This window comes from Pristis pectinata, chromosome 1 (assembly GCF_009764475.1).
Source record: "Pristis pectinata isolate sPriPec2 chromosome 1, sPriPec2.1.pri, whole genome shotgun sequence".
Classification (NCBI taxonomy): domain Eukaryota; kingdom Metazoa; phylum Chordata; class Chondrichthyes; order Rhinopristiformes; family Pristidae; genus Pristis; species Pristis pectinata.
The window spans coordinates 141669357-141694204 of NC_067405.1; the positions used below are offsets into that span (position 1 = coordinate 141669357).

The 24848-nt window shown below is 45.6% G+C and overlaps 1 protein-coding gene across 30 annotated transcripts in view; it reads left to right on the plus strand.

Annotated features, from left to right (window-relative positions):
- Nucleotides 1–23571, plus strand: part of nrxn3a (neurexin 3a) — a 1776465-nt gene extending 1752894 nt beyond the window's left edge. For 11 of the 30 annotated variants that reach the window (XM_052030991.1, XM_052031022.1, XM_052031032.1 and 8 more), the window contains one exon: nucleotides 20356–23571. In XM_052030991.1, coding sequence (XP_051886951.1) covers nucleotides 20356–21278 — 923 coding nt within the window. In that variant the 3' untranslated portion in view covers nucleotides 21279–23571. Of the gene's footprint in view, nucleotides 1–19219; nucleotides 19891–20355 lie in introns of all 30 variants that reach the window. The other 19 variants (XM_052031116.1, XM_052031127.1, XM_052031137.1 and 16 more) reach the window with 3 other exon arrangements.
- The last annotated feature ends 1277 nt before the right edge of the window (nucleotides 23572–24848 follow it).

Consider the following 24848-nt stretch of genomic DNA (forward strand, 5'->3'; position numbering starts at 1 on the left):
CAGTGACTCTTTAATATCATCATTGCCAACTGGGGAGTGTCATAACCCAAGTCCTCACAACATAAAGAACAACAAGGAGGAACAAGAATGCCCCCAGTGTGTTATTTTACTCCCCATTGCTGAGGACACACAGAACCAGGGGTAACCCCAACCTGGATGGAAACCTGGCTCACAGGCGTCAAGGTCAACGAGCACACAGTGTGTCCCCAGACCAGTGAGTGTTGCATCTCCCAAGGACACCGTCAGTTTAATTAATATTTACTGTATCTCCTCTACATTCTCTCCAGCGCAATCACCTGAATGTTAGAGAAACAAAGGACGGCAGATGCTGGAATCTAGATGAAAAACACAATGATGCTGGAGGAACTCAGCAGGCCAGGCAGCATCCGTGGAGAAAAGCAGACAGTCAACGTTTCGGGTCATGAGACCAAACGCAGACTAGGTGACCGTTTCACAGAACACCTGCACTCTGTCCCTCACTGCACTCTGCACCTCCCCGTTGCCAGTCACTTCAACTCCCCCTCCCACACTATCAGTGATACGTCAGTCCTCGGCCTCCTCCACTGCCAGGAGAATTCCAAGCAGAAAATGGAGGAACAGCACCTCATTTTCTGTCTTGGAACCTTGCAGCCTAACGGCATGAACATTGAATTCTCCCACTTTAGGTAATCCCCACCCCCCTTCCCCACAACACCCCCCCCCACACCACCATGCTTCTTCTCTCCTCCCCTTTCCTAGCCCTTTTTTCCCTCTCGCTCCTTACCTTTGACCCATCCCCCGGTGGATCTGCTCTCCCCTTCTCCCCCGCACCTGCCTATCACTATCTCTTACCTGCATCTACCTATCACCACCTTGTGCCCACCCCGCCTCCCCTCTTTTGTCCACCTATCACTGCTCTGCTTTTCCCTCCTATATATCGGGCTTCCCCTTTTCCTATCTTCAGTCCTGAAGAAGGGTCCTGACCCGAAACGTTGACCGCCTGCTTTTCTCCACGGATGCTGCCTGGCCTGCTGAGTTCCTCCAGCATCATCGTGTTTTTCATCACCAGGATGTCGCCTGGATTGGAGGACTTTAGTTATGGGGAGAGATTGGATAGGTGGGGCTTGTTTTCCCTGGAGTGAAGGAGTCTGAGGGGTGACCTCATGAAATGATGAGAGGCCTAAATAGGGTAGATAGGCAAAATATTTTTTTCCTTGGCAGGGGTATCAAACACAAGAGGGCATATGTTTGAAGACAGAGGGAGCTTTCAGGGGCATCTGAGGGGAAAGTTTTTCTCACACAGAGAATGGGTGATATCTGGAACGTGCTGCCAGAGGAGATGGTGGAATCAGATACAATCACTGTGTTTAAGAGGCACTTAGGTAGACATTTAAATCAACAAGACATGGAAGGATATGCAGGCAGGTGGGATTACGTTAGATAGGAAACAAAGTCAGCATGGTTGTTGGGTCAATGGGCCTGTTTCTGCACTGTGCAACTCTGTGATCTGGAGTGCTTGACCCAAATGGGGCAATGGAGCTGATTCAATGGGAACCTTATTGGGTACGTGCCTGAAGGTGAAACATTGGGGATGTAAAGAGGACCTTCAGCTGACTGTAACTCTAAATACCTGCATTTTCACTTATTAACATCAAACATTACAGCACAGTACAGGCCCTTCGGCCCATAATGTTGTGCCGACATTTTATCCTGTTCTAAGATCTATCTACCCCTTCCCTCCCACATAGCCCCCCATTTTTCTATCATTCATGTGGTTATCTCTTAAATGTCCTAATGTATCTGCCTCCACCACCTCTGCCGGCAGTGTGTTCCACGCACCCACCACTCTCTGTGTAAAAGACTTACCCCTGACATCCCCCCTATACCTCCCTCCAATCACCTTAAAACTATGCCCCCTCATGTTAGCCATTTTTGCCCTGGGAAAAAGACTCTGAAAACTATTGGCTAACAAAGTCTATCAGTCTCAAATTACGAATAAACAATTCTCCCAGCATCAACTGCATTTAGAGAAGAGAGTTTTCAATGTTTACCTCCTTCTGCATGTGGAACTGGTTTCAATTTTCACTCCCGGATGGCCCCCAGCTCTGGTTTTGTGACTTTGTTCCCCAATCCTAGACTTCCCAGCCAGTTTCTCTCTGCAAGTCTCTTATTGGCTCCATTTCATGACATGAAAACTACAAGCAAATCAACTCTTAAACTAATTTACACAGGATACATCTTTGATTTGTGAAGTCTCATTGTTTATCTTTCGGTGAACTGCTACCGTTCTGGTAAATCCATGTTGCCTCTCTCTGAGGTCAGTATAGAGTGGTGCAAAACACTGGCCACTGCGTTCCAGATGTGGTCTATACAGGGTTTGGTGTTGCAGTAGAATAACCTCTGTCCCCTCCTTCAGTCCTCTGATATAAAGGTCATCATTCCACTAAACCTTTTGACTGTAACTGCCCATGACATTATCATACTACCTTACAATTCAGAGGGAGACCATCAGACCACTCTGTCCATGTTGGATCTCAGTGGATTCCAATCAGCCCCATTTCCCCACTTATCTCCCTGCCACCTGTACGCTCTCACATGCCCATCAACTGCCTCCAGTTCTCTTGCCTCCCACCTACACTCGGGGTAACTTCCAGTAGCCAATGAACTGCACACCTTCGTGGGAAGTGAAACGAGGCTGGAGCCCCTGGAGGAAACCCACGCCGTCACAGGGAGCACATGCAAGTTCCACACCACAGGTCAGGATGGAGCTCAGGCCACTGGAGCTGTGAGGCAACACGTCCACCAGTTGTGCCACTCTTGATTGTGAGCTGTTTTGGGCCCCACATCTAAGGAAGGATGTGCTGGCATTGGAGAGGGTCCAGACGAGGTTTACGAGAATGATCCCAGGAATGGAAGGGTTAATGCATGAGGAGCGTTTGATGGCTCTGGGCCTGTACTCACTGGAGTTTAGAAGGGCGAGGGGGGATCTCATTGAAACCTGCCGAATATTGAAAGGCCTGGATAGAGGGGACGTGGAGAGGATGTTTGCAGTAGTGGGAGAGTCTAGGACCAGAGGGCACAGCCTCAGAATAGAAGGTCATCCCTTTAGAACAGAGATGAGGAGGAATTTCTTCAGCCAGAGGGTGGTGCATCGGTGGAATTCATTGCCACAGACGGCTGTGGAGGCCAAGTCATTGGGTGTATTTAAAGTGGAGGTTGAGAGGTTCTTGGATTACTGAGGGCATCAAAGGTTACAGGGAGAAGGCAGGAAAATGGGGTTGAGAGGGAAAAATAAATCAGCCACGATTGAATGGCGGAGCAGACCCAGTGGGCCAAATGGCCTCATTCTAGTCCTATGTCTTATGGTCTTATAATGATCATTGTACAGGTCCCCTGTGTCTCCTTAGAGCCCCAAAGCTTGCAGCTTCACACCATTAAGTAGGTATCTTTCATGTTTAAATTGGATGCCAACACTGAAATTCAATTCATTGCATGGAGTTATATAGCACAGAAACAGGCCCTTCTGCCCAACTCGTCCATCCCAAACAAGTTGCCTACCTGAGCTCATGCCATTTGCTTACATTTGGCCCATATCCCTCTAAACCTTTCCTATCCATAGACCTGTCCAAGTGTCTTTTAAATATTGTAACTGTACCCACCTCTACCACTTCCTCTGGCCACCCACCACCCTCTATGTGAAAACTTGCCCCAAAGGTCCCCTTCAGATCTTTCCCCTCTCTTTTTCAATCAGCCCCCTCGTTTTATAAGACAAGATATCTTTATTAGTCACATGTATATCGAAACACACAGTGAAATGCATCTTTTTGCGTAGAGTGTTCTGGGGGCAGCCCGCAAGTGTCGCCACACTTCCGGCGCCAACATAGCGTGCCCACAACTTCCTAACCCGTACGTCTTTGGAATGTGGGAGGAAACCGGAGCACCCGGAGGAAACCCACTCAGTCACAGGGAGAACATACAAACTCCTTACAGACAGCGGCCGGAATTGAACCCAGGTCACTGGCGCTGTAATAGCCTTATGCTAACCGCTACACTACCGTGCCTGCCCCTACCCTGGGAAAAAGAATGTGACCATCCACCGTATCCATGTCCCCCATGATTTTATAAACCTTTTTAAGGCTCAGCCTCATTCGCTGCAAGGAAAACAGTCCCAGCCTATCCTGTCTCACTTTATAACTTGAGCCCTCCAGTCCTGGCAACATCCTTGTGAATCCTTTCTGCACCCTCTCCAGCTTAATCACATCCTTCCCATCGTGTGGTGAGCAGAACTGCACACAATACCCCAACAACACACACAAAATGCTGGAGGAACTCAGCAGGTCAAGCAGTATCTATAGAGGAAAATGAACAGTCGATGTTTCAGGACCTTTATCAGAACTTCATCACTGAATCCTGATGAAGAGTCTCAATCCGAAACATCGACTGTTCATTTCCCTCCATTGACGCTGCCTGACCTGCTGAGTTCCCTCAGTATTTTGTGAGTGTGTTAGCCCAGATTTCCAGCATCTGCAGTCTCTCTTGTGACACAATACTCCAGGTGCAGTCTCACCAATGTCTTGCACAGCTGTAACATCCCAACTCTTGTACTCAGTACCACAACTGCTGAAGGCAAGCATGCTAAACGCTTTCTCCACCACCCTGCCTACCTGTGTTGCCACTTTCACAGAACCCTTGACTTGGAACCCTCGGTCTCTCTGATCTACAGCACTCTCCAGGGCCCTGCCATTCGCTCTGTAAGTCCTGCCTTGGTTTAACTTCCCAAATTGCATCACTTTACATTTGTCTGAGTTAAATCCCAACTGCAATTCCTTCTCCCAGTTTCCCAGTTGATCTAGATCCTGCTATAACCTCCGATAGCTTTCCTCACTGTTTTATTATCATCCATAAACACACAACATTGTCATGGTTTTGCCCATTCACTCAAACTCTTAATATCTTTGTAATTTACTACACTGTTTTCATACACACAACTTGAAATCCTTACAGTTGTGTCACTGGAAAACTCGGATTTGTGGCTTACTATTGCAGAACTAATGAGGTCCAATCTTCCAAAGAGCCAGCACAGGTACAAAGTTCTGAGTGACCTCCTCCTGTTCCATGTGATTTTACAACTTTACCTGTCAGTCCAAGCTGAAAGAAGATATTATGAAAACCATCGCCTCAGACCTCAGAGACAAAGTCCATAAATCCTTACCCTTTTTTTTATATTTTATTCAGCAATCCCACCCATTTAAACTCTAATGAAAGATCAGAGTTGAAATTGTCTGTGGGAGCCACTTGGCTCTGATGCCTTCTTGATTCTAAACCCCTGGGTAATTGTGAGCCATTATTATGCCGAGATGTGAGACTCACTACCCCAGATGTGAAATGGTTTGAAACGACAGCAATCTGAGCCCAGATCAGACACATCTTTGATCAGGAGCCGACTCTGCTGAGTCTCAGGTGCTCTTTCCTTCATCTCTCGACATGGGAAGAGACTTCTTTCATATTAAAATGCGAGAAAGGAACCTGAAGTGCCGAACACCATTGTGAACTTTAGAGCAGAAATATGTTATAATGATGACTGCATATTATCCTTTACTTCTGAAATTCAGCTCCACTGAAGTCAATAGGACAGAATTTCAGAAGCAGAGCACAATTTTCAGATGCTCCTCTATTGGACCTTAGCCACAGGCAATCCTTCTGCTTATCTGTGCCTTTAGGTTCAGCCAGAGCACAGTTGTAACTGGTTGTAAATCACAAGCTCCAGCTCAGTGAGTGGCCTTCACTAAGATTGTTTCCCATTTGTTACACTGTGTGTTGGTGCCTATATTTAAGAAAAATACAAGATCAGCTATATAGGTCCCTGGTCAGACCCCACTTGGAGTATTGTGCTCAGTTCTGGTCACCTCACTACAGGAAAGGTGTGGAAGCCATAGAGAGGGTGCAGAGGAGACTTACAAGGATGATGCCTGGAATGTGGAGCATGCCTTATGAAAGCAGGTTGAGGGAACTCGGCCTTTTCTCCTTGGAGAGACGGAGGATGAGGGGGGATCTGATTGAGGTGTATAAGATGATGAGAGGTATTGATCGGGTAGATAGTCAGAGGCTTTTCCCCAGGGCTGAATTGGTGGCCACAAGAGGACATAGGTTTAAGGTGCTGGGGAGTAGATATAGAGGAGACGTCAGGGGTAAGTTTTTTACTCAGAGAGTGGTGAGTATGTGGAATGGGCTGCTGGAAACGGTGGTGGAGGCTGATACGATAGGGTCTTTCAAGACACTGTTAGATAGGTACATGGAGCTGAGTAAAATAGAGGGCTATGGGTAAGCCTAGTAATTTCTAGGGTAGGGACATGTTCGGCACAGCTTTGTTGGCCGAAGGGCCTGAATTGTGCTGTAATTGTTCTATGTTCTATCACAAGAAGTAGGAGCATGAATAGGCCTGTACAACCGTACAAATCATTGGTGAGACCACACTTGGAGTATTGTGCATGGTTCTGGTCTCCCAGCTATAGGAAGGATGTCATTAAGTTGGAAAAGGTGCAGAAAAAATTCACAAGGATGTAACCAGGACCCATGGGTTTGGGTTATGAGGAGAGACTGGATAGGCTAGGATTATATTTTTCCTGGAGTGTCGGAGGCTGAGGGGTGACCTTATGGAGGTACGTATATAAAATCGTGAAGGGTGTAGATAAGGTGAACGATCACAGTCTTTTTCCCAGGGTAAGGGGGTCTAAAACTAGAGGGCACAGGCTCAATCAGAGTCAAAGTTAGTGTTGAATTTATTGTCATGTGCACAAGTACAAACACGCACAGTTGCAATGTAAAACTTACTTGCAGCAGTATCACAGGCACATAGCATTAGAGACATAACATTCACGAGAAAAGCATAAATTATACAATATTATACAAGAAGGAACACAATTAGAACTAAAAAAATTCCATTGTATTACAAAGTGATCGAAGCGGTCACAGTGTTGCTACACTGAGGCAGTGATTAGGGTTGTGCTGGTTGGTTCAAGAGCTGAATGGTTGAAGGGAAGTAGATGTTCCTGAACCTGGTGGTGTGGGACTTCAGGCTTCTGTACCTCCTGCCCGATGGTAGCTGCGAGAAGATGGCATGGCCCGGATGGTGGGGACCTTTGATGATTATTGATGTTGCCTTCTTGAGGCAGCGCCTCCTGTAGATACCACCCATGATGGGGAGGGATGTGCCCGTGATGCAGCTTCTTTCGTTCCTGCGCATTTGAATTGCCATACCAGGCAATGACGCAACCAGTCAGGATACTTTCAACATCTGTAGAAGTTTGTTCAGGTGAGAGGGGAAAGATCTAAAAGGAACCTGATGGGCAAGTTTTTTCATGTCAGGTGATGTCATTCCCCTCGCCGTGCTCCAATTGGAGTGATGCCAAGAAAATTACTCCATGTTGTCCTGGTGGTTAATCATTATTGGTCGTTCCTGAGCCAACACACAGGACTGGGATCCCACCAAGCTCAGCCTCCTTTTGAGGTCGACCATGGTACTAAATCACCACCCAACAACCCACCACTTTCTCCTCCTGAGTGCTCCCATGGCCCAACCCCACAGTACTCTCCCCAAAGTGCTTCCATCCTCTGACCCTCCAAAGCCCAGGTGGCCCTGATGCCCCATGACCCTGATCCTCTGATTTACCCAGGGGTCTCAGTGAAGACCCTGATTCCCCCCTCACCCCTCCAGCCTCCAATCCTCTGACTGACACCACAGGCCATGGTCCGTGAGGACTAAGTCAACCCATCATTCACTCCAGAATCCAATAGGGCTTCTGTCCACCGGCCCTTTTCTCCCCCACCCACACCCCCCCACCCTGATGTACATTTCCTTTCGCGCATTCCACAGTGCATGTAGGAAAAAGTGCAATGCTTTTGGTCCCAGGGTCCTGACAATTGCAGTTGGGTGGCATGCAGTGATCACAATGCACCACTGCAGAGCCCCTGGTCCCACTGACTAAATAGGCTGAGGAGAGGGAGTTTTCAAGCAAGATGACAGCAAGTTCTCATTGTTGAAAGCAGGGTAATTCCTCTTGGAAGGCAGGCTGAGTCAACGAGTTACATGCAAATTAAGTGCATCAGATCAATCTCCACCACTTAATGCCATGTAGCCACTAGGATTAACAGGGGAAGTACCCAGTCATCTCCACTCTGTTGGTGAGTGACGCTCACTATACAAACTCTAATGGGAAAGCTTTCTCAATTAGCTGGCACAGGAATCACGGGCAGAGTGGATCCAATCCTGTGTAATGCTGACTGCAATCCATTTAAATCAGTGAATTGGTTTATTATTGTCACTGTAATTCTTTATTTTCAGAATCCCTGCCAAAATGTTCTTGATACCCAGATGTAATCAAAGGTCTACTCCATTTATCCTCACCTGATCTTAAACCCCTGCCTTGCCTAAAATCAGAGGATCAGGGTCTTGGGGCATCAGGACCCCCTGTCCTGCATGGATATTTAGGATTATCAAGTCCCTGCAATAAAAAAAAACTTTCAAAGAGCTAATCAGCTTCAGTGGGAAATTTAGTGGCTGCATCCTGGGTTATTCGGCGTGTGTTGAGGGGTTGTTACTGTATCTACAAAGGTTAGAGCATCCACTTGCCAACGGAATGAATCCCTATTGAAGAACAGTCAACATGGAGGAGGCAGCGAGCCATTTTAATCGTTGCATTCATTTCCTAACCCAGGATGCTTCACATCTCAGGCTTGGCAGTGATACCCCTTGGCTACAAAGAGAATTTTAGAATTCAACTCCTCAAGAGCTCTTTGTGTTCAATAATGAATTCTTCCTGATGGCCATGATGCTGTTGCCATGGCTACTGTGAACCAACCAGCGGGTTTTATGCTTGCATGGGGACAAGGAACCTGATCCAGTGATGGAAAAGCCAACATTTACTGCCCGTCCCGGTGTGACTGCTTTGGAAAGCAAGGAAGACCCAACCACGTTGGGATGGGGACTGGAGTCACTGTAGGCCTAGAGTGAGTATGGACAACAGACTTCCTTCCTTAACTGGTGAGCCAGTCAGGGAACTGGTGACAACCTCCAGCTTTGACTGCTCTACCTATTATTGAGTCAAAGAGTAATACAGCACAGATACAGGCCCTTCGGCCCAACGAGTCGATGCCGACCATGGTGCTCACCCATCTAGTCCCAATTTCCTGTGTTTGGCCCATATCCCTCTAAGCCCCGCCCCTGCATGTACCTATCCAAGTGCTTCTTAAATGATACTGTTGTACCTGCCTCACACACTTCCTCTGGCAGCTCATTCCATGTACTCACCACCCTCTATGTGAAAAAGTTACCCCTCAGGTCCCTTTTAAATCTTTCCCCTCTCACCCTAAATCTATACCCCTTAGTTTTGGACTCTCTTACCCAGGGGAAAAGACTGTTACCATCCACCTTAATCTATGCCCCTCATGGTTTTATAAGCCTCTCTGAGATCACCCCTCAGCCCCCGCCGCTCCAGAGAAAAGAGCCCCAAGTTTGTCCAGCCTCTCCTGATAACACATGCCCTCTAATCCAGGCAGCATCCTAGTAAACCTCCTCTGCACCCTCTCCAAAGCCTCGACATCCTTCCTGTAGTGAGGTGACCAGAACTGCACGCAATACTCTAAATGTGGCCTAACCAGAGCTCTATAGAGATGCATCATAACTTCTTGACTCCTATACTCGATACCTCGATTAATGAAAGCAAACATTCCATAAGCCTTCTTAACCACCCTGTCTACCTGTGTAGCCACTTTCAATGAGTCATGGACTTGCACCCCAAGGTCTCTCTGCTCTTCAGTACTGTTAAGGGTCTGGCCCTTTAGAGTGTACTGCCTCTTGACATTAGATGATTGGCTTCAGTGGAAACCAATTTCAAGAGGCAGTGTGAAATGCTCTGACATTTAGGATTTCTCTACCCCAGGTAGACCTCCAGCTCAGTGGGGGTTTCTTAAGTGCCTCCTCAAGCGGACCAGCTGTCACAATCCACCACAGTTAAACACCGGGAGAATGGAGAAAACACTGGTTGAAGGAGATGGCTCATCACCACCTGTTCAAGGGCAAGAAGGCATAGGCAGTAAATGCCAGCCTTAACATTGATCATATAAATGGACAAGAAAAAGTCATCCATTTTAGTGTTGGTTGAGAAATTAGTACCAGTCAGGACATCAGGGAAAATACCCTGGATTCTCCAAAATAGTGCTTGAGGTTGATTTCTTGCATCTGTGAGGACAATGCACTTGGTATTGGTATTGGTTTATTATCGTCACTTGTACCGAGGTACAGTGAAAAACTTGTCTTGCATACCAATCGTACAGGTCAATTCATTACACAGTGCAGTTATATTGAGTAAGTACAGAGTGCATTGAGGTAGTACAGGTAAAAACAATAACAGTAGAGTAAAATGTCACAGCTACAGAGAAAGTGCAGTGCAGTAAGGTGCAAGGTCACAACAAGGTAGATCATGAGATCAGAATCCATTTCATTGTATAAGGGAACCGTTCAATAATCTTATCACAGTGGGGTAGAAGCTGTCCTTAAGCCTGGTGGTACATGCCCTCAGGCTCCTGTATCTTCTGCCTGATGGGAGAAAATGACCCGGGTGGGTGGCATATTTGATTATGCTGGCTGCTTCACCAAGGCAGCGAGAGGTAAAGACAGAGTCCAAGGAGGGGAGGCTGGTTTCCGTGACACCCTGGGCTGTGTCCACAACTCTCTGCAGTTTCTTGCGGTCCTGGGCAGAGCAGTTGCCATACCAAGCTGTGATGCATCCAGATAGGATGCTTTCTATGGTGCATTGATAAAAGTTGGTGAGTGTCAAAGGGGTTACATCTCGAACAAAATATGGCACTACCTGCAGTGCAGCACCCTTTCAGTATCGCCTTCAGGACCTGAATGCCTTTCATGATCTAAAGCTGGCCATGGACTCCAAGTTTGGTCTGACCAGAATATAGTTCAATTGGAAAACAAGCTCCAAATCTCAAGTAAAAACAGGAAGTACTAGAAACACGCGGCAGGTCAGGCAGCTTCTGTGGAGGGGGAAACAGAGTTAATCTTTCAGGTCAATGACCTTTCATCAGTTTCGGCTTCTCTCTTGAAAATCTGGGAATGCGCCACCTCGCAAGCTGCACACCCACCAACACCATCAGTCTTCTCTGTGAAGAAGTCTGTGATTCCCATACTGGCCTCATGATCCACGGTATAGGAAGGATGTGGTTGCACTGGAGAAAGTGCAGAGGAGATTCACCAGGATGTTGCCTGGGATCTAACGTTTCAGTTAGGAGGAGAAACTGGATGGATTGGGTTTGTTTACCTTGGAATGGAGGAGGCTGAGGGGGGATTCGGATGAGGGTGCACAAATTTATGGCAGTATTGGTATTGGTTTTTTTATTGTCACTTGTACCGAGGTACAGTGAAAAACTTGTCTTTCATACCGATCGTACAGATCAATTCATCACACAATGCATTGAGGTAGTACAGGGTAAAGCAATAACAGAATACAGAGTAAAGTGTCACAGCTACAGGGAAGTACAGTGCAGGTAGACAATGAGGTACAAGGTCATAACGAGGTAGATTGTGAGGTCAAGAGTCCATCTACTTGTACTAGGGAACTGTTCAGCAGAGGGATAGAAGCTGTCCTTGAGCCTGGTGGTATGTTCCCTCAGGCTCCTGTATCTTCTGCCTGATGAGAGAATGTCCTGGGTGGGAGGGGTCTTTGATTATGCTGGCTGCTTCACCGAGGCGGCGAGAAGTATAGACAAGAGTCCACGGAGGGGAGGCTGGTTTCCGTGATGTACTGGGCTGTGTCCACAACTCTCTGCAGTTTCTTGCAGTCCCGGGCAGAGCTGTTGCCATACTAAGCCGTGATGCATCCAAATAGGATGCTTTCTATGGTAGGAGTTTCTTTCCCCATAGCAGAGATGACTAAAACTAGAGATAGTTGGTTTTGGGTAAAGGGTGGGAGGGTAAACGGTCTGACAAAGAATTTTTGCCACCCAGGGAGTGGTTGGAATCTGGAATGCACTACCTGAGAGGGTGGTGGATGCAAAGGCTCTCACCGCTTTGGAGAAATATCTGGACGAGCTCTTGAATCGCCAAGGCATAGTAAGCTATGGACCAAGAGCTGGTAAATGGGGTGAGTACAGATGGTCAACATGGATATAGTGGGCCAAAGGGCCTGTTTCTGTGCTGTATGTTACTCTAAAACTCACCTCAGAACCTACAGAACTGGTGTGGAAGTCATTCTCGATCCTAAGGGAATGTCGACGAAGCCTCTGTCCCAACTTGCAAAATGCAGCTTGCTTCATTTTTTGTTGCTCTGAAGTCCCTCAGTCTCTTCAATCTGCTTTGTAAAGTGAAGGGTTAAAGAAATTCCAATTTTGAACAAATTCTAGAGAGCGTTTGGTGAGAATGCGATTTTACAGTGATCCAATATCCCTGATCTGCAACCAGTCATTAAGTATGAAATATTGAAATTCATTCAAAAAGCCCCTTATGAAGAGACTGCAAAACCAAAATGATGACAAGATAGAGACAAGCTACAAAATTAGATAAAATCAATGACAGCTTCTGACCAGAATGTGCTGGGATCTATAAAGAATTAATTTATTAGCAAGCCCTAATTTCCATCTTTCCCAATCATCTGACTGCTTCGTTGTAACCAAATACATTTAAATATACAAAAATTGCATAAGGCGATAATAAAATGCCAATTTTATGCACATTGCAAAAAAAAAGAATGGGACTGTGAAATACCGGTATCTGGGGATTAATAAACATCTGCTCCAGCATAATGGAGATCTGTTTAACCTAGCATCAGACAGGCAGGTAGTGAGCTTATGTAAAGTATGTTCCTTGCTAATTGGACAAGAGGAGCATAGAAAGGCCAATCAACCCTTTATGGCCATTCTACCAGCAATTAGACTGATCTGCACCTTATTTCTATATGCATGCCTCAGATCAGTGTCCCTTGATACCATTACCCAACAAAGGTAAGGTATAACTTCTCAATCTTGAAAGCTCCAATTCATCCCGAACATTGATGGTCTATTAAGGAAGATAGTGGCCACCATTTCAGGAAGAAAGTGCTTTTCAATTTCCCTTTAATTTGCCCTGTTCTGAATTTAAGATAATGCTCTTCTGTTCTACATTCACCACAGATGAAATGGTTCTCCATGTGTTCCTTGTCTCTTTAATATTTCAAACATCCCAGTCAGATCATTCCTCAGCATCCAAAACACAAGGCCCTTGGAAATAAAAAAAACCTGCAGATGCTGGAAATCTGAAGCAAAAACAGAAATTTATCAACCTCTTTAAATACCCCCAATCTGCTAGCCTCCACAATCCTCCTGGGAAGAGAATTCCAGAGATTCAACACTTCCTGCTGAAAAAAATCAGCATATTGTGTCTGATTCTGGAGAGTGCTCATTGGGAAGGACATTCAACACTTTGTAGACGGTACACAGCAGATTTACAGGAGTTGCCTCAGGGCTGCATGATTTCAGCCAGGTAGAGCGACTGGTGTCATTCTCCCTGGAGGGTTGACAATTCAGTGGAGGTTTAGCAGGAGTGTTCAGACTAACAGTAGAGGGAACGTGAGCAAGGAACTGTATTCAATGGTATGGGGGTGAACGTTCAGTAACAAGAGAAGACAGACTCAAAGGCAACAGTGAACAGCAGGGCCCTGGGGAGTGTTGGAGAACAGAGGGACCTTGGATTTCAAGTACATGGTTCCCTGAAAATGGAGTCACAGGTAAACAGGGTGGTGAAGACGACTTGGCACGCTGGCCTTCATCAGTCAGGGCATTGAGTATAGAAGCTGGGATGTTATGTTGCAGTTGTACAAGATGTTGGTGAGGCCGCACTTGGAATATCGTGTTCAGTTTTGGTCGCCCTGTTACGGGAAAGACAGTACCAAGCCGGAAAGAGTGCAGAGGAGATTTACGAGGATGTTGCCTGGACTCGAGTTATGGAGAGAGGTTGAGCAGGTTGGGACATTATTCATTGCAGTGCAGGAGAATGAGGGGGGATTGTATCGAGGTGTTTAAAATCATGAGGGGCGTAGATAGGGTGAACGTGCATAGTCTTTTTTTGCCAGGTTTGGAGAATCAAGAATCAAGGATATAAATTTAGGGTGGGAGATGAGAGATTTAATAGGAACTTGAGGGGCAACTTTTACACCCAGAGGGTGGTCAGTATATGGAACGAGCTGCCAGAGGAAGTGGTTGAGGCAGGCACATTAACAACATTTAAAAGGCACTTGGACAGGTACACGGATGGGGATATGGGCCAAACGCAGGCAAATGGGACTAGCTTAGATGGGAATTTTGGTCGGCATGGACCAGTTGGGCCAAAAGGCCTGCTTCCGTGTTGTATGACTGTATATGACTCTATGAGAAACATCAGAGCCAGCATTTGGAGAATTTCCTTCAGGGAGACATTGTGTGATGTGCAAACAATGTCTGAAAGAACAATGGAAGCAGATTCAATGGTAACCTTCAAAATTATAACCAATTAATCTTGAGGTTATGGGGAGTGGAACTAAGTAAAGTCCCAGCACAGACATGATGGTCTGAGTGGACTGCCCCTGTGTTTCTCTCTGTTGAGCCGGTACCCCATTCATGCCCGTCTTGCACTTTACAACAAACAATCTGCTGGAGGAACTCAGCAGGTCGAGCAGCACCTGTGGGGGGAAAGGAATTGTCAAGGTTTTGGGTCAAAACCCTGCATCAGGACAATTCCTTTCTACCCACAGATTGGTAATTGGTTTATCATTGTCACACGTACCGAGATACAGTGAAAAATTTTATTTTGCCTGCCATCCAGACAGATCATTTCAAAACATCATACATTGAGGTAGTACAAAGGGAAAAGCAGCAACAGAATGCAGAATATAGTCTTACGGTTACAGAGAAAGTGCAGTGCAGGTAGACAATAAGGTGCAAGGTCATAACGAGGTAGATAGTGAGGTCAAGAGTTCATCACTGTCGTACAAGAGGTTCATTCAAGAGTCCAACGACAGAGGGATAGAAGCTGTCCTTGAGCCTGGTGGTACGTGCTTTCAGGCTTTTGTATCTTCTGCCCAATGAGAGGGTGGAGAAGAGAGAATGTTTGTGGTGGGAGGGGTCTTTGATTATGTTGGCTGCTTTACCGAGGCAGAAGGAAGTGTCGACAGATTCAGTGGAGGGGAGGCTAGTTTTCATGATGGATTGAGCTGTGTTCACAACTCTCGACACGCTGAGTTCCTCCAGCAAATTGTTTGTTGCTCCAGGTTCCAGCATCTGCAGCCTCTTGTATCTCTCTTGCACTTTCCGAGACTGTAGAAGGCAGGGAATACTCGAGTGAGTTGTGGGAATCCCAGGACACAATGAGAATAGGTCTGGGAAACATTCGGGCCCCAATCCCTCACTCCACTGCCTCAGTATGAGTTCTGTTCTTGGGGGGGGGGTCTTCCTCCCACACACAAACAACCAGTGGCCACAGGTCTCTTGGCTTTGTCGGGAACTGTCTGAATTGTCAATCCCCGCCGACCCCACTCGCCGCTCAGGACGTGACTGTGAGCTGGCCTTATGCTTCAGCTTTTCCGATATCTACTGAGGTGAGTGAAGGGACCCCACCTTCCCAGGAAACACTGTCAGGGTTAATGACCCACAGGCGAACCCACAGCAGAACAGTCTTTCCCTGCCACTCCTCACTCTCAGTTTGAACTGCATTCAGTGTTTGTACCTGACTGAGTAACTCAGCAATGAGCTTATGTTAAGTGACAGCATTTGGGGAAATAGAACCAAGGTGGGTAACCAAGGTTACCGTAAGATGCTATTCCAGCTCCTGTCAGCGTTTTTTTTTGTTTAAAACAAGGTTTTATTTACATATTTGTAAAATTTAGCAACATATTTAGATTAAAAGAGAAACAAAGGACCGCAGATGCTGGAATCTAGATGAAAAACACGATGATGCTGGAGGGACTCAGCAGGCCAGGCAGCATCCGTGGAGAAAAGCAGGCGGTCAACGTTTCAGCTCAGGACCCTTCTTCAGGACTGAAGATAGGAAAAGGGGAAGCCCGATATATTGGAGGGAAAAGCAGAGCCGTGATAGGTGGACAAAAGAGGGGAGGCGGGGCGGGCACAGGGTGGTGATAGGTAGATGCAGGTAAGAGATGGTGATTGGCAGGTGTGGGGGGAGGAGGGGAGAGCAGATCCACTGGGGGATGGGTCAAAGGTAAGAGAGAGAAAAAAAGAGGGGTTGAGAAAAAAGAGAGAGCTAAGAAAGGGAAGAAGAGAAGAAGCATGATTGGGGGGGGGGGTTGAATTATTTAAATTGGGAGAATTCAATCCTCAAAGGATGCACTCCAACCTCTGAGGTTCCCTCTGGCCCTGGAAGCTGAGTCAGCAGACATGGTCTGATTCCACTCCAGGAACACCAGAGTGCAGATGTCTCCTCCGAAGAGGGGCAGGCAGTTAATAAGGATGGACCCTCAAAGCCTGCCAATGGCCACCTTGGCCAGGACTAGACCGATGAGGAGGTCCCTCCTGAGTGACTCAAACCCCACCCCATCCCTTCCATACCAGACACCCAAAGATCCGGGCAAAAAAACAGAAAATGCTGGAAATATTCAACAGGTCAGGAACAGAAACATCACGTACCACCAGGTTCAAGGACAGCTTCTATCCCTGTGTTGTCAGACTCTTGAATGAACCTCTTGTATGATAGTGATGAATAAAAACAGAAGAAGCTGGAAATACTCTTGTTTCTCTCACCACAGACGCTGCCTGACTTGCCGAGTATTGCCAGAATTTTCGATTTCAGATTTCCAGCATCTGCAGGGTTTTTTTATATATTTGTCACCCAAGGAGTGTGGCGCTGAAGTATGTCCAGAACTCAGGAGCAACCTCTTCAGGTGGGGTTCCTGTCAGCGGGGAGCTCAGAATCAGAAGCTGTGTGTTCAAGTCCCACTCCGGAGACTTGATTACACATACCTAGCCCCACACTGCAGCACCCAGACCTCTGACAAGGGTGCCCTGTGCCATGTTACAGTTAAACTGAGGCTCAGTTCTACTCTGTTGGCTGGACATAAAGGAACCCACCCTTGACTTTGAAGGGCAGGGAAATGTGCTGGCTAACGTTCTTCCCTCAGTCAGTACCTCCGGACAAAAGTGACATCTTCACGCTGGTGTTTGCAGGAGATTGCCGTGTGAAAACTGCCTGCCTGTTTGAGAAATATCTGCACTCAAAAAGTGGCTTTGAGGTGATGCGGAAGGTACTATATAAATGCAGGTGTTTCTCTCTATCTTGGAAGGTTTCCGGTTGGGACCCTACTCCCAAAGTGTCTCTAAGATGAGGATTTGGGCTGGGTTGGGTTTGAGGTTCCCTTCGGGGTTCTCCACAGATGGGAGGAGGTGGGTCCTGGGAGATGGGCAGTGATGCGAGGTGCAGACACCTGCTTCTTCAAATCACCCGTTCAGGAAAGAAAAAAAATCCTTGCAAACGATCAGCGTGTACCATCAGCATCTGGATTTACCACTGGAAATATTCCCAACGGGGAAAAAAAGTGTGATTCCATCAAACCTACAGGGAATGCCCAGCTGGGGAGGAGAATAATTGAAGCCCCATTTACAATTCATTGGTCGATTGAGTTTAACCGAGATTAAAACCTGTTGCCCTTTGTGGAATTTCCCTTCCTCCACCCCACCTCCCCCTCTCCTCCCTCCCCCAAAATGACTTGTTGAATGATGCTGTTTAAAACTGTGCCCTCCTAACCGTAGACCTTCCTCTTTCCCGCTAACCTTCCCCACTCCCTCACTGCTCCAGCTTGCTGTTCTGTTCTTAAACTTTCCCTAAATGCAACTTACTTTAAGCATGCATTATTAACACTTCAAGCAATCAAGGTGACCCATTCTGTGCCAGTTCCTCTATCTCTGTACCGACGTACATCCAGAATGCACGCCATTTTTACACACCCAGAGGGGAATTAAAGTATATGTTTTCTTTTTGTGGTGTTATGGGTTAAAAAATCAGTAAAGGATAAATTACAATAAACCAGAGATAATGTCACCTCATTTCACAAGGCCCTGGTGACAGGTAAATATTTGTGACCCTCTTTACTCTGTTGATGTGCATCTGGCTGTTCATCTTTTTAAAGTGTGCTGGAGGGGAAAGATTTGCTTTGGTTTAGTTTTTTCCTCAAAACAAAGAATTGCTTTGCCAGTAATTTTTTTTATATATAAATATAAAGCTTGGGGCTTTCTATTTTCTTTCAAAAATTGTTAATTCTTTTTCAACATTTTATTGGAAAATAAAAACAAATATTTGTGCTGATAATTTTCTTCTTTTAAATAAAGTGAATCACAAACCACTTCAAGCTGTGGCAACAGATTCCACTTGCGGTGGGGTTGAGGGTACTTTCTTATAATATGCACTTGATTTTCCCCCAACTTTGTTAGCTTAACCTGGTTGTTTGCCATGACCGTTCTCCTGTGTTGACTTAAACAGCCCAAGTGGTGGTGAGGGAGTTGCGGGGAGTCGGAACTGGCTTCTTTCGGACTTGCCCCTCTCACCCCCCTCCCCTCCCCCGACCGGCTCACCCCCACCACCGCCCCACCTCCATCTGACCCCACAGAACACCTGTGTGTTAGGGTACAGCCGCTGGAAACAGCTGTCTCGTACTCTGCTGCACCACCAGTTCTGTCCTCACAACCATAACACAACCAATACGTTTCCCGGTTCTCTGTAAGATTTTACCCCCACAGCTCCTGCTCCTCTTAATAGCAGGACGCAAACCAAATTCTGCACTTGTTAACACAAGGCAGACCGAAATTTAATTTTAAACAAGCATTCTTTGAGTGTGTATGTGTCTGTTGGGGGAGGGGTGCAGTTGGCGTCATCGCCCACCCCCCTTGTTCCATTCCACCAGAAGAAAAGAAGAATCTCCTTTTGCTAATACGTCCCAAAATATATGTGTGTGCTTTCGTTTTTGGAAATATAAAATTAACTTCACACAGTTTGAAGTGGTTTGGAGCGGTTGGAAAAGATGATTTATTTAGATATTTTTTTCGGGAAAAGCTGTTTAAAGTTTAAAACAAATTATATATATATATCTCTACGGAGTGCATGGTGAAGAAGTTGCAGCTTAGGGTTTGTAAAATGTCAGTGTTAGAGTTATGTTTTTTTTTCCATAGATGGGCATGTATATGCTCATATGTTTGTATATCCCCCATCCCTTCCTTACAGCTAAAAGCGCTAACGCAGCCAGATCGCTTGGTCCCACCCTGACATGGACATGGCAACTTTTATACACATTCACTCCTATCATCTTCATCTCCCCCATAGTACACTCATAGGGCAGAACCCGGAAATGTTAAACCTCATCTCCCCCTCCCTCTCCCTCATCTACCCACCATCCTCCCTCCTTCACCTCCTTCCCTTTTTAGGCAGAGTTAACAAAAAAAAATGTACAGTATCAGTCGTCTGATTGTTTAATGGAAAAGAAACAGAGAGATAAAAGAAAAGATTTAATTTTAAACAATGCTATCTCAACGTAAAAGATTTTAAAAAAAAGGAAGTGTTAGATTTGTAGATACTTAACAGTAAAACAGACAGAAAAGAAATTGAACTGACACAATGTGCAGTCTTTTTTTTGTAGTTCCTGATCTATTTTAAACAACAACAAGCAACAAAAAAAAGCAGAGTCGCCTATTGGTGCGGAGTTATTTTCATGTTGTGTGCTGTGAATGTAAATGTGTTGTTGCCTCCCCCCTTGTAATCATTTTGTCAGTGAGCTTTATTTTTTGCTAATGACAAAAATTGAGAACAATATAGCAAATGTGTCCAAGAGTATCTTACACAACTTTCTTTTTATAAATTTTTTCTTCATGCCAAAATCATGCGGGCAATTTATTGATGTAAGTTGACTAAAAATTATGTGGTCTCTATTCTTATGTATATGTATATATTGGCTATATGTGTGTGCATAATATATATATACATATAGACTTCCTTGGATGTGTTGTAGGCTGTAATGCTTTATAATTAATTTACAAAACATGATTTTTATTTCAACCTTTCCCTCTTTTAGCTTTTAAAACGCAAATGTTTGTTGATGCTTTAAAAAATGTGCCAGATTTTCTTTTAAGTTGCTGTGCAGTTGTTGTATTAAATAAAAGAGTGGGAGAGGGGGGAATTGTCTTTTCTTTTCAGCTCAGTGGCTGTTGCATCTCTATGTGTGTTATGATTTTCTTGTTTTGGAGTTGGATTTATTTTTTGGCTCGTGTCTGCGCGTGTGTGTGTGTGTGTGTGTGCGCGCGCGCACGCCTGGGTGTGCAGGCCGAACATTTTGCTAACTCGCTGTCTTTCTCCTTCCATCCTAGGAGGTGAATTAGTTTTCCCAGTAGTGACAGAAGAACCTTTAGACACCCCTCCTCTTGGCACCCGTGCCCCTGTCATTACCCTCCTTCCTACCTTCCGCCCCCTTCTCACCATTATTGAAAGCACCAAAGATTCCCTGTCCATGATCCCTGAGGTTGGGTTGCCTTGCTTGCTGGACCAGGACAACGATGATTGTGATGCTGGCTTGGTGATTTCGGGTTATGGCTCAGGGGAGGCGCTTGACTCTGACCTACCCCCTACTGATGATGAAGATTTTCATACCACCTTGTCCTTGGTAACAGATAAGACCTTGTCCACATCGGCCTTCGAAGGTGGCTACAAAGCGCACGCACCCAAGTGGGAATACAAGGACTTTAGAGCAAACAAACCGTCTGAATCTGGTAGGACTGCCACCACAGACTCTCCCCCTGAGCTGACCAGCTCTTCAGCCTCCACACCGCCCAGGAAGTTGCCCAAGTTGCCCGCGGGCAAGCTGAATACTCGTGAGCAGAAACCCCAGCCTGGCCTAGTGTTGTTTCCTTTGCCCACCGGTTATGAAGTAGACAGCACCAAGTTGAAGAGCCCCCTAGTCACCTCACCCATGTTCCGTAATGTGCCCACAGCAAACCCCACGGAGCCGGGAGTGCGAAGGGGTCCCGGGGCGTCGGAAGTGGTGCGCGAGTCGAGCAGCACTACGGGAATGGTCGTGGGAATAGTGGCCGCAGCAGCACTGTGTATCCTCATCCTGCTGTACGCCATGTACAAGTACCGCAACAGGGATGAAGGCTCCTATCAGGTGGACGAGACGCGGAACTACATCAGCAACTCTGCACAGACCAACGGCACCGTGGTCAAGGAGAAGCAGCAAGGTGCCAAAGGCAGCAGTAAGAAGCACAGAAACAAGGACAAAGAGTACTACGTCTAGCGGGGTGGACAAGCTATCCCAAGAGAAAGAGCAAACCAGAACAGAGGAGACACAAATAACACAGAGAGAGAGAGAGAGAGAGAGAGATGAAATTTGGCGTGGTGCAATCCTGCAACTTAGATTTTAAACACACACACACACACACACACACACACACACACACACACACACACACACACACACACAAACACACACAAACACAAACACACACATACACTAACTCTTTTGGGGAACATTTTGGAAAAAAAAGACAATCTCCAAACACAGCCTGGTGGCTGGGAAATACGTGATACGTACTGTGATATACTTATAACAGAGTGAAGCTGTTAAGTGCATTAGATAACACGCGCGCACACACACATACACACAGCCACCATAACGATTAGAAGCTTTGGATATTGTGGTCCAAGGGATTTCAAACTCTACAAGACTCCACAGCTTTTGTCGGTTTTGTATCCTGGATGCGACTGTTAAGACTTTGTGACATTTCGCATTTTTCTGGAGGTTATTTCATTTGTTGTGAAGGCTGTGCACTGATTTTATTTAAACCATCCTTTCTCTTTGCCGTGTGGAGCATGTGATTGCGACATAATGTACAGACCAAGTCAGAGTCCCGCTGAGCGTGGACCTTGGGAGAGACGGGGAGCTGGGGGAGGAAGGGGAGGTGGTGCTGCTGATCGTGCGTGAGGGTGGCTGCACGCTCCCGTCCGCGGGTGCGCGCGTGTGTGCCTGTATGTGTGTGGTGGATGTGTGTGTGTGGGGCTGTATGTGGACGGTCAGCTTCTCTCTCTCTTGCTCCTCCACCTCCTCCTCCTCTCCCCTCCCCTCGGAAAACGGGACTTTGCCGTTTAACTTTGTACTGTTTCTACATCTCAGATCGTGGTGTCCACCTTATGATTTGCTGTCCGCAATAAAATTGTATTAAGTATATGAACATTTAAAAGAAAATAACATAAGATGAACAAAGCTGAAGTGGAAACACCCATAGATCGGACAGGTCTTGAACTGAGGTGACCACCTTCTTGTTTATGAGCTGTTAATTGTACAACATATTACTCATAGAGTGTGGTAGGTAGTATACAGCTGGCAAAATCCATGGCTGTGGTTCTGAGTTTCAGTAACTAACTGTGGTGCATGCACATTTAAAAAAAAATAAAATTAACCACATCATATACAATATGGTGTTCAATTTTGATGGGAACCAATCATTGGTAATTCATTGGCCAAATGTACCATTTAGAGTTTTGGTTTTATTTATTTTATTTGATGTGCTTTGTTTCTCTCTCTTGCTCATCAGCTTCACTGTTTAATTTCCCTTCTTCCACTCGGCCTGTCGCTTTTTTTTTCCCCTCCCTGACTCACAGCCCAGCTTTAGTTTGTTGTCAATGTTATCGGAAGGTGGGGGAAGTAGACATTGAGGCAAACACTTGTTTGTCCTTCAAACTTCCCACGGAGTTGAGTATATCTATATATATATGTACATTAAAAAAATGTGGGTGTGAATTTCCAAATATCATCACAGACAAATGGTGTCAAGAGAGAAGAAACAAGTTGTTTACATAATTTGATGACATTATTATATAGCTTGTGTGCTTAGCACTGTTGTACATTGATTTGTTCATTCTTTTTCTTTTGGTATCTGTACACTTCCTGACTCTCTGCTAGTTTCTTACAATGTCTTTCATCTGGAGACAGCAGCCCAGAGCAAAGATATGCACACACTTCTGTTTATAAAACGAACACCATTAATATCATCTAGGTTTAAAGAGTTTAGTTTTCTCTCTCGTTTTGTGTTTCTACGCCACAAGATTACGTACCCATTGAAACCGTTGGAAAACAAGTTACCTTTCATAATCCACGTGAGCTTTCTTTGCTATACAGTGAATTTTTTAATATATATATAGTGTAACTGCTGTTTGATTAAAACTAAGGTGAGCAGATTCTGCAGGCTTCAAGTCTCAGCACTTGACAGCTTAATGGACGAAGGAGAAACACACAGGAAGTTTGATATCTCAGTGTCTGCTGTTAAGGATTGTCCCGTGGATTCGCTTAATGGTCATTTTGGTTTTTTGAACTGTGAACTCCTGATTTATAAAGACTTGGAAACTCTGTGCAGACTGTATTTCGGCTTTATATCATATTTTATATTTTTGTTCGGCATCAATGTGAAGGTTTTGATTGGGTTCTTTTAAGTTAATGCAGTGTTACTTCATCCATTCCTCCATTTTCAGTTTTTGTTGCATTTCAGTTCTATAAAAGATGTGCTTAGCAATAAAACGTTCTTCCCAACGTTGATGGATATTGATCTACCTTTACATTTGGTGTGAGAGGCTGTTTTTCAACATTCAGCACATCCTCTGGATGAACTTTGCCAATCAAGCATTCTTTCTGTTATTTGAACATTAGAAGTCATTTTTTATACCTGTACCTCGCAACTTCTTTGACAAGATCATGATACACCATTGTATACTGAGCCAAGCACTGGGATTGACAGGGTAACAGTGGACTTCATCATTAGAAGGGATCAAAGACTTGATAATAATACTCTACTAGCATGCCAACCTTCCAGGATTGGTTATACTGGAGCCTCGTGGAACTAAAGACCACCCTCTAAGAAACTGGCTGCAAGAGAGGTAGCAGAAGAATGGGTGATCATATTGGCAAGGACACAGTAGGTCTGACCAACATCAAGCGAGATTCCGCTGACTATTCTTTACATACGGTCAGAAGGAGTTGTTAGATTAATGGGTTGGTATCAGAACCAGAATCAGATTTATTATCGGAGAAACAAAGGACTGCAGATGCTGGAATCTGGATGAAAAACACGATGATGCTGGAGGAACTCAGCAGGTCAGGCAGCATCCGTGGAGAAAAGCAGGCGGTCAACGTTTCGGGTCAAGACCCTTCCTCAGGACTGAAGATAGGAAAAGGGGAAGCCCAATATATAGATTTATTATCACTGACTTATATGACATGAAGCTTGTTGCTTTGCAGCAGCAGTACAGTGCAAGGACATAAAAATTAGTGCAAATTACAAAAATAAATAAATAGTGCAAAAAAAAGGAATAACGAGGTAGTGTTCATGGGTTCATGGACCATTCAGAAATCTGATGGCAGATGTAAATTGTCCCTAGTGTATAGGTGGGTGGTAGAATCCAGGAAAAGCTGATGGGGCTATGGAGAGAATAAAATGGAATTCGTACAAATGGGTGGTTGGCATGAACTCAATGGGCTGAAGGGCCTGTTTCCCTGCTGCACCTCTATGACTCTATGAGGAAGAGTTGGTCATTTTTCCCCCACAAGCTTGCTCCACCATTCAGTAAAATTACGGTTGATTGGATGTTGGCCTCGGTTCAATTTGCTGCCCATGGAGGTCTGGAGGGTTATGGACTGGGTACAGGTCAATGGGACGAGCAGAATAAATTTTCAGCACAGACTAGAAGGGCCGAATGGCCTGTTTTCTGTGCTGTAGTGTACAATGGTTCTATACCCCTGAACTCATGATTGTCTCAATATCCAAAAATCTCTTGGGGAGGAGCAGGTGAGGTGTTAAAACATTGAACAAAAAGC